Source organism: Cyprinodon variegatus, unplaced genomic scaffold (assembly GCF_000732505.1).
Source record: "Cyprinodon variegatus isolate N-32 unplaced genomic scaffold, C_variegatus-1.0 Scaffold1729, whole genome shotgun sequence".
Lineage (NCBI taxonomy): Eukaryota > Metazoa > Chordata > Actinopteri > Cyprinodontiformes > Cyprinodontidae > Cyprinodon > Cyprinodon variegatus.
Genome location: NW_015152182.1, coordinates 21182 through 31485, shown reverse-complemented (window position 1 = coordinate 31485; position 10304 = coordinate 21182). Strand labels below are relative to the sequence as shown.

Here is a 10304-nt window from a genome sequence, read left to right as displayed (position 1 = left end):
GAAGGTTTTATACAGAAATGTATTTTAAAGATTGTATCATTATTGCAGAATCGTTTCAGGTTTTTAGGTTAGTATGATGACTGCTTTGTCCAAACAAAAACAGAGTGTATTTTAAAGAATCTCCCTTTAGAAGAGAACATTCAGGTCTCATCATTTTTTATTTATTTATTTATTTTTATTTACAGCTATGAAGTAACATGTCCATAATCATTAAAGCAAAGCAGCCCTTTGCTTTTTATGAAGACACAGATGGCATCGTCAGTAGTTAGTTTTAGTGGTGCTGTTCTCAGTGTTTACTATCAGATCAGGGTATAAAGGTTAAATGCCACAAGTTATTTTCTACACCCTAAAAAAGATTTTACAAAATAGGGATTTTCTTTTTTTTTTGTGGTTTTAGAAATTATTATTATGTTACAAAAGGTTGGTATCCAGCTTTAAAAGCAGTTTCAAACATAAAGACTACACACTAATGACATATGTTGGTAAAACTCAATAAATTAGAATATTGGATCTGATTATCCCTGTTTGCTGGAGGAAACATACCTTTTCGAAAAAAAAAAAAAAAATATCAAGGTTTAAACCAGGGGTCTTCAACGTTTTCAAGGCCAAGGACCCCCAAACTGATGGTAAGAGGGAGGGATGACCCCCTAATTATATATATTTTATGAAATTGTGTTCTATCAAACTGGTTCTATAGTCACTCTATTACAGATGGAGCCCTGTAAGGAAAGTAATTTCACCCTGGGATTATTAAAGTATTTCTAATTCTGATTCCTGGTTGATGGGACAGGTGTTGTGAATGAATGTGTGCATTGATGACTGAAAGACATCTTCTGCCTCCATTTATCTGTTTACAACAGTGTGTTGGATTCATGTTAATGTGTATTTGAAAACATTTCAATTAGTGGAAAAAATTGAAGGGGAGAAAAGTTAATCAACAAAAACTTCCGCGACCCCATGCAGTACCTTCCTGGACCCTCTAGGGGTCACAGACCCCTGTTGAAGACCTCTGATTTAAGCTGATATTTATTGCAATTTTCATTAAGCCCACATTTCTATATAAAATGTTTTTTACTGTTCTGATGTATTAGTCTTTAGTTACATTTCTTGTTTTTGTTACATAAATAAAAATCTGAGTAACATGTTTACATTATGAGTTTATCTTCTGTTAAAAAATTTTGTTTGATTATATTCTTAAATACCTTGATGCACTTCTGTGTTTCATTTTTTTTTTTTTTTTTTTTTTTTTTTAGAGATTTTGGCCAGCGTACCACTCCTGTTTGTTATTTTTAGAACATCAGGTTGTAACTAAAACAACACTGGATATTATCTTTCATCATATATTTTTAATATTTGTTTCAACATTGTCTATCATTAAGTAAATGTTGGTTGATTTTCTTTTATAAAGTTAGTATAAGTTTTTAGATTTCTCTTGCTGAAAGTTCTTGAATCGTGCTTGAAGCAGAGTGCTTGCAGCCTATTTTTTTAAATAATGGTGTGAGATCATATCTGGTTGAATTTGTGAGAAGTATTCACACAAACCACATAATATGCGTTTTAATCAGTGAGAAAAAAAAATCATGATCTATGAAGATAAACTCTCCATTTATGAAATTAGCTGCTGGAAGAAGCTTAACCGCCATTTGGTTGATGTTTTCTTTGACCAGAGACAGTTTATTTATTTATTTTATTTTTTTTTATTCATTAACAATAGATTTAGAAATGTTTGGAAATGTCTGATGTCTTTCAGGAAATGCAGAGGTGTTTTGATGAGAAGAACATTGAGATGCTGCAGGATTTAATGGATAAGCTGGGCCCTGAGGTGAGCTGGTTGCACGAGTAATTTCAGTGAAGTAAATGAGAGTGTCCCAAAGATTCTGACTATGTTGAACTTGTTTCCTTGTGTTAACAGGAGGGAGGGTACCACCTGAAGAGATGTATTGACTCTGGGTTGTGGGTCCCTGACTTACCTGAGGAAGAAGATGAGGACGAAATTACAAACTAAACTTGATGTGTTTCCAAATGATTAGGGAGTAATGTACACTAAAACTAGCTTTACAGTGATTCGATTTATACAATTATTGTATGTCTTCAGATATTTTTGCACTTGAATATTGAATTGTTGTATTCAGGTGTGTTGTTTAAATCATTTTAAATCAAATATTCTATTGTTTAATTCACATTTAACACATTCTTGACTTTTTAAGGAAAGAACAAAAAACAGAAGCAAAGTTCTCGATTTACTGAGTTAGAACCTAACTTTTGGTAAAAAGGTATGAATCATGACTGAAAGGACAAGCTCCACGATACCAGCTTAATCTGGAAGATGTTTGGCTCAGCATTAAATATGTTCTAATATTCTAAGTAATCAAAGCAGGTTGGTCCACTGGGGGGAGATCCTGAAAAAGACCTAGAATTTAGGAGTAGCTTTGAAAAATATACTGAAGTTTAGATGTATCGCCTTTTTTATTCACTTTGATTTGAATATTTGATTAGAAAGATTATGTGCCTTCTAAAATTGGCTATCTAGTCTTTTTCATTAATATATATATATTAGACGAGGTGCCAGGAAAGACCAAGTACGGACTGGAGAGGCTCTTTGTCCTGTCTTGGCTGAAACATCTTGGCTAGAAGGAAAAAGATGTCTGTTTTTCCCTGTTGGACCTTTTTTCCAGCTACTACATCCTTTTACCAAAAATGTTTTTTTGGCCAAAAAAAAAAATTACTTTTCTCCCCAATTAGTTGCACGTGGACTTGTTTGTCAATCTTGATTCATCATTTGCTCCCTGTTTCTTTACATAATAGTTTGTGGCCACTTGAGTTTTTAAATCAGGCGTCTCAGCTGTGATCCTGAAGTCTTGTGTCATTTAGCTTTTAGCTGTGTTTATGACTCAACACACCTGGTTCCACCATTACTTGGACTCAAAACTCGGAACTCAATTGCTTACATCAAGTTTACACCGACTTTGTTGCGTCTTCTGTGTCATTCATCACAGAATATGTTCTGCTTTTTTCTTGTCTAACTCCCTGTCTGGATAATTTGGTCTCAAGCAATTTCTGAGTTTTGCTCAATTTTTTTTCCAGAAATACAAAATAAACTATGCCTGCATTGATTTGAATCCTTAATGCTTTCAATAGAGAGATCAGGACATGGATGACAGAGTCTATGTGAACCTGGGGTTAAAAAATAAATAATCCAGCTGATTCAGATGAATTGGACCAGGGACATTTTATTAAGTTGCAAGACTCCAGCTCTTTATGTCTCTGGTTTGGAGAAACCTCTGCCTTAGATTCAAAGCTTTAGCACCCTCTGTTGGTTTAAATGGATTATTGCAGAAAAGTGGTGTGAATTATTTAATGTAGCCAATAGTTTATTTGTTGTATTATTTGGCTGTTAACTGTCATTTAAAGATAAATATTTTAAAGTAGTCCCAACTCTTGATTTTTTTTTTTTTACATTACATTATGTATTGTTTTGATGATTAAAGTTATAGTGCAGGGTTCAAATATTTTTTATTCAAGAGCCACATTTATTAACATGTAGTAATTATTGTGATTCCTCTTTTGGGCATGAGACATAATCATTATGATACAGCAACACAACAATAAATTCTTCTTGATGTTTTTAAACCTCAAAAACATGCAGGTATTCTTTGCTTACGAATAAAAAGGCTTTACTCACTGCACCCAAATCCATAATTAGATGTACACTTTTATATTTGCATCCTTTGTTTATGGGGCTTTTTCTACAGTCAAATGCCATAAAGTACATTACAAAAAAACTGTACAAGATTGTAAAACTTTTCTTACCATCACTTAAATCATTATAAAAAGAAATACCACAATAGAAGATGTGTTTTTGTCATGATGCAGGACAGAAGGATCCAGTATTCAAGGCGAAACAGACAGTGGGATGATTCAAAAGCGGCTATTTAATCTCAGGCGGATCTGCAGCGGCTGCGGATAGGGTATCTATGGCTGGAAACTCAGGTTAAAGAGAAACACAGGTTGGTGAAAATGATAATCTGACGGAGAATGATTATCCATATGTCACTAACCTGGTTTAACAGTTCAGTCCATCTCTAAAGAACGAGGTAGGATCCAGTTGGTGGGCAGCCAAGGAGTTGTGGCGGGCAGCGCTCAGGGTTTCCCCGATGCTGCAGTCGCGGAGAACAGGCGGGGGTCTGACCCAGGTCAAAGAACCAGATCAGGACAGGAAGGCTCAGAGGTCCAGGAGTCCGAAGCTCGATCAGAGATTGCAATGAGGACAGGATCCACAGATAGTTCAGGCAGAACGTTTAGACTGGAACAGGCAGGCTCAGTGGTTGAGAAGCAGAACAGGTCAGGATATTAGGAACACTACGGAATGCTAATAACCGCTCTCTCCACGAGCCAAGACAGGAACAAACGTGCTTGGTGGATGAGAGGCAGATCAGGATCAGGAAATCAGAAACACTATGAAATGCTAAAAACCCACTCACCACTGGGCCCCGAAAATAAGCACTAGAACAAGAACATCAGCATCAATATGGAAGAAGCAGGAGCAGGTGGATTAGATAAGCATATAAGATAATTGGAAACCTGGCAGAGTTTGGCAGGTGAATGAAATGAGCAATTAGGCCAGCCATCAGAGCCAAGATCATGACAGTTTTTATCCCTATTTGTTTTTCTCGTTTTTCACATTTTCCCTGTCCCCTTTGTACTTACACGTATGAAATAAGCATATTTGGCTTTCCTCATCCTTTTTTTTTTTTTATATGGAGGACATATTTGTCAAACATATAATAAATATTTGTCCCATCAAAACGTTCTTCCACCTTAGGGGCACAGTCCACCTTCGGCGATGTTTGGCCGGGTAGTTTAGGTAAGATTTATATTAAACAAATACATTTAGATATATTAAATAAATAATTCCATAATTGCATACATCTAAAATTATTTTTATAATGACAGGATAATAACATTGTAGATATTAGATCACAACACAGATGTGTTTTAATGACAATTAATAGAATTAAGATATTAAAGTTGTAAAATGGTTTTCCTTGGATTTTTATAAAGGGGTATTGGATTAAAGAGGGCTAAAGATTTATCAATATTTGTAAAAATAAATTAATACTTTAACTCTGTTTCAGTTCACAGTCATGTACCAATGTGTTTGACTGTTACTTATAAAATGCAAAGAAAATACATTTTGGTTGCAAAGAGGATGTGAAAAAGTCAAAAATAGTGGGAATAATTTCTTTAAGATTTTCATTCTTCCTTTTTATATGTGCCCTTGTGCTGCATCTACGTATAAACGTTTTTCCTCCTAAATTATCTGATTTGAACAATTTAATGTTCTTTCATGAACTGACAGAACATTAAATTAAACTGAAAGATCAACAGTTGTGCAAAATAAACATGCAAAAACAAACAGCTTGTTATCAAGCAATTGTAAGCATTTAAGTTTAATCTTCAAAAGCTATGTTTTATCTCTTAAACCTTGCAGCCCAAATCCATATTTACTATAATATGTTTGGCCCTGATTCATCATGTTAGTTGACGTTTGAGAGCGTAAATCATCCATTTGTCCTTGAATGGCTTCAAAAGGGCACAGAAACAGGACAGAATAGGCTGCTAGGATACACAGAGGCTTATTGTATTTTTGGATGAGTGGTGTGTATCAATAAAAACCTGCTTATTGTGTGGAGTTTGAAGGAGGGAGCCTGGTTGTTCAAATTGAATAGCTGCTGATAAAAAGAAAAACAGGTTCTGCCTTTTAACAGAAAAAGGAAAACAGCAGGGTATAGTGATGGAGAGAGGAGGAGCAAGACTGTTGTATGGGATTAATGGACAAAACTGTGCGGGAGGAGGGAGGGTGGACGGGCTTCTCCATGGAGCCTGTGGTGGTGGAGGGTGGGGGATGGCTGGGGGAGACCACTGTGGCAGGGGGAGAATAGAGATCGAGAGGGAGGAGAGAAGCTGGTGAAGCTGCAGTTATTCATGAGAGCGGAGCGTGTGTTTTTTTTCCCTCCTTCTCTCTCTTCCTCATGCTGTGGTGATGCACTGCAATGTCTGCAGACAGACAGACAGACAGAAGACAGAGAGGGAAGGAGACAAGCAGGACAAGGCCCAGCCCATCTCACCATTGATCTTCAGGCGATCAAGGTGAGTGTTTTTATTCTTGCATTTTGCAGCCTGCGTGTGTGTGTGGATGCATGTGTGCACGTGTGGCTTTCTCACACACACAAATACACACACCTCTTTTTGTTGCTGTATGTGTACAGACATGAAAGCAGGACAGCCCTCACATATGCACGGTCGTTTTTTTGATGCAGAGAGCTTTCTTTTTTTAAACATGAATGTATTTTCATTTGGATGTGTTGCAACAAAACAGCAGGTTGGTAGTTGAGATGCATGTTGATGCAGTGCTGCTTGGTTTTATAAGCTGCAGGAGATGGAAGTGGTGGCAGCCATAGTGTGTTTGTATGCCTGTATGTGCTCATTTTCCTTGTTGTCTGTCCATATATATGTCACTGTGTCACTATGCATTTGTTGATTTCTCCTCACAGACCTGTTATCGCTCTGTGCATCTATGCTGACTCTTCTGTGAAGGTGCCTTTTTTAAAGGGAGGGTGTGTTCTCTGTGACCCTGGTAAAAGTCATTTTCATCACTATTGTCTTTTATCAGAGCCACCCTGATATGCTGAATCTGCACAATCCCATGGAATTAGGTCAACTCCAATTGCTTTGAGTAATTATATAACATCAGAGAGCTCTGGTGTTTGCAGTATCTCCTCAGAATTAGCCAAACTGGTTGGTACAGCTCTGAGAGGTCTACCTCAGACAACAACATGTTTTGATGTTATGCAGCTTTTAAGTGAATCACTAATTCACTGAGCATTCAATTTAGTGTAGTGTACTCACAAGTTGTTTTGCATGTTATCAGTTGCAGAATAATCTCAACAATTGCTTGTGATCCCAAGTACTTGAATTAAAGACAAATCTACTTAATTTGATTTTTGATTCTATTATGGAAACAGTCTTAAGAATTGATTTAAAGTTTTTATGATATTGTCCCAAGAAGACAATGCAATATTGAACTTGAAATACCAATCAATAACCGTAATCCTTCAGGGGAACTAAAGAATTTAATTCAATTAGAGTTTAAAGAAAGACATTTAAAGTTTAATATATAACATATAATAATGAATATATTTATTCATAACTATGCCCAAAGAAGTAATTACAATTACCGGTCAAAAAACAAACAAATAACATGTGCAATGCTCAAACTGCCACTTCATAACAAATGCAGAAGTTGTTTGAGTAAAATTTTAAAACAAAACTAAGACGGTCTGGGATGAAATATATTTAGTGAAAGTCTCAATCCATAACTAAATATAACCTTAACTCTTTGCTGATCAAAACTATGATTGGAACTACCAATGCAGAAAAAAGAAGTTTATTTAAAAAAAAGGTTGAGGAACCTTTAAGGAACTATGACATGTTCCGAGACTACTCATAAAAGGTCAAAATATGACATTTAATTATGACACAACCAATCTTTATAAGCAACCAAAGAGCATCTTGGAAAACGAGATTAGATAAAAACAACGAATATGATGCTTCCTTAAAGTTACATACCGAAATTTAATATGAAAGTGAGAAAATATACTCCACTATAGTTATCAACAAATAGTCTAAATCTTCACCATAAATACAAGTTGTTAGAAGAGATAAATTATGTTGTTTTAAGTTACAGAAAGCAATTGACTATATGAAAGGAAAAGGGTTGTGGTAGTTTTGCTTGATATGAAACTTAATAATAAAGTTTGATTATCAAGTTTAGCAATTGGAATAATGCTTGTTTCATTTTCTCTTTTCTTAGGGAGAAGATCCAGCAATGACTACTAACAAATCGAATAAGGATTTTTAAATTTAATGTCCCAGATGAGGCAGCAATATCCAAAAAGAATCTCCGAGGCCAGATTGGATCCAAGTGACCGATTCCACATTGATAAGTCAACCTCAGAGTCAGGAGAGACCTGTGGCAGAATCGTTTAAATTCTCATGGATGGTCGGTTGACAAATGACTGATTGGCAGGATTCATTTACAATAGCCATCATGTGATCCACTCTACACGCTGGATAAGGGCTGAGAAGAATTTGTGGAAATGATACTTATCTTGGATCTGTATTTTGATGGTCGGCAGATGCATCTGACCAATGGAAATACACACAGGATGACTGCTTTTTGATTACTCTTTGCATGTTTTTGGGATCAAATGTTTTTTTTTTTCTCACATTTTGGAACCTCTGAGGAGCAGATAGATGCTCCCCTACTGTTTTAAAGCAGAACTCCCAATTTCATCTATCTGAAGAGCAGGGTGTGGAGACAGTGCAGGCAGTGCTGTTTGCTGGCTGAGTCAGCTCCAATGGGGGCCGGTTTTGACCCGGTCTGACCCCAGTTTGAGCTTGCAGTGACCCCTGATCTCTCCGGTCCTGGCTCTCCACCTGCTCTGCTGCCTGGGTTCCGGAACGCTCCGCCCTGGGGCCCAGAACGAGCCAATCAGAATGAAGAAGAGCCGCAGCGTGCTCTCGGTTACTGGAGAAGAGGTAAGATGGAAAAAAAAGTACAATATAAATAAAAAAATCAACAGTTTTTAAGATAACAGTGGTAGACAGTGACTGTTATAACAGATGGATTGAATTTTTTTTTTTATTTAAATTTTTTATTTTTCAAAAAAATTGCATGAGTCACTCTGTTTTTCAACACATTTCAGGCACAATTTCACAACTTTCTACAGGAGCTGTGAACAATATTTGCAATGCTAATTTTAACCAAACTTTGAATTTACCATTTCAGAAGAAAAGCAGAAACATCCATGTGGCTTCAGAGGCCCTTTCCTTCCTTAAGCAGACTTTTGCTTTTGTTTTGAAGAAGCCATTTCTCAGAGCTATCACATGACTATAACCTCTTATATTTATTGGTGCGGAATCCTTTTGTGTCAACGCTGGCATCATAACCACAAGTAACATTTATATAAATTGGACATGTGAAAATGTATTTAAAAAAGGTTTTATTAACAATATTTCTTCATTAAAATGTTTACATTTATTGTACAGTCCATATGTTCTGTGGATGTATTTTTTTCAAATTTTTGGTGAAAGAGCTGTAGCTTTAACCTTTGTTAAATTATACTTCTTTTTCCTTGCATCAAGTAACAGTACCAGTTAAAAAGCACATACATGAAAATTAAAGCAAATTTGTCTCACAATATTTTGCAAGATCAAAATAATTCAATAAATGTAATATCATTTGAAACATAACACAGATATTGACAAAAACACTCAGATAAATTACAACTTATTGTAGAAATTAATACAATTAATATTTTATAAATCTTTTTTACACAATGTGCAAATTCATAAGAGATATCAATTTTACTTCAAGGTAAATGTTACATGACATAATTTATCAATATCTTCCATAATTTGATCTCACTCTCTTTGTGTATGACATAATGTCTGTGAGAGATCACTTAATGTCTGCCGTCCGAACATACAATGCATTCTATTTCTAATGTGGAGTGAGTTAAACAGTTTACAGTGTTGTAAAGTCTTTTCAGTAAGCTTTCAAATATGCCATTTTTACATAGGATTGTAGGGTATATTCTTTGGGCATTTATTATAAAGGGCTAAAACAAGTTTTGTTAATCAGATGTAGCATATGTATATATAATTTAGATAGATATTCATAAAAAACCTTCAATTATCATTCTTTATTCTAAGTCAAACATACCAAATCAGCCCATCACAATATCTGACAGTCTTATGACATGTCTGAGGGACACACTTCATATGCAATTCATAAAATATGGGGTCATTATAATCAATGCAGCATTGTTTACCTGCCAGCTGTGTATCATTATTAATTGAAAGCCTGAGATGTTTCCTTAGAGCAAAAAAATAGAATACTTATCTATAACTCAGACATATAAGGATGATAATAGCAATAAAACAGAATTCCCAACCAATAGCCTTGCCACAAGAAGGACCTGTTTATGAATCTTGGCTATGTTTCTTTTTGCATAGATTTTTTATTTTCGTCCAATCTGATTCTCCAGGTATAAATGCTGGTAGGTCTCTGCAGAACGTGAAATAAAATAAACATCTGAACTTATTTACAAGTAAATGAGTCAAAGATCTCTCACGTCATCTATAACTAGATGTAAACAATTCTTTGTAACTCCTTCCTTCCTTCCTTCCTTCCTTCCTTCCTTCCTTCCTTCCTTCCTTCCTTCCTTCCTTCCTTCCTT

At 35.5% G+C, this 10304-nt stretch overlaps 2 protein-coding genes across 3 annotated transcripts in view; both read left to right on the top strand.

The window, feature by feature from the left end:
• The window catches only part of LOC107104414 (hsp90 co-chaperone Cdc37-like), an 11471-nt gene extending 9371 nt beyond the window's left edge, over positions 1 to 2100 (top strand). Inside the window, exons 7-8 of the mRNA XM_015404409.1 lie at positions 1751 to 1822; positions 1913 to 2100. Coding sequence (XP_015259895.1) covers positions 1751 to 1822; positions 1913 to 2005 — 165 coding nt within the window. The 3' untranslated portion in view covers positions 2006 to 2100. The remainder of the gene's footprint in view (positions 1 to 1750; positions 1823 to 1912) is intronic.
• A 3839-nt stretch (positions 2101 to 5939) lies between these two features.
• The window catches only part of LOC107104416 (cAMP-specific 3',5'-cyclic phosphodiesterase 4C-like), a 23072-nt gene continuing 18707 nt past the window's right edge, over positions 5940 to 10304 (top strand). For both annotated transcript variants that reach the window (XM_015404412.1, XM_015404411.1), the window contains exons 1-2: positions 5940 to 6150; positions 7874 to 8601. In XM_015404412.1, coding sequence (XP_015259898.1) covers positions 8560 to 8601 — 42 coding nt within the window. In that variant the 5' untranslated portion in view covers positions 5940 to 6150; positions 7874 to 8559. The remainder of the gene's footprint in view (positions 6151 to 7873; positions 8602 to 10304) is intronic.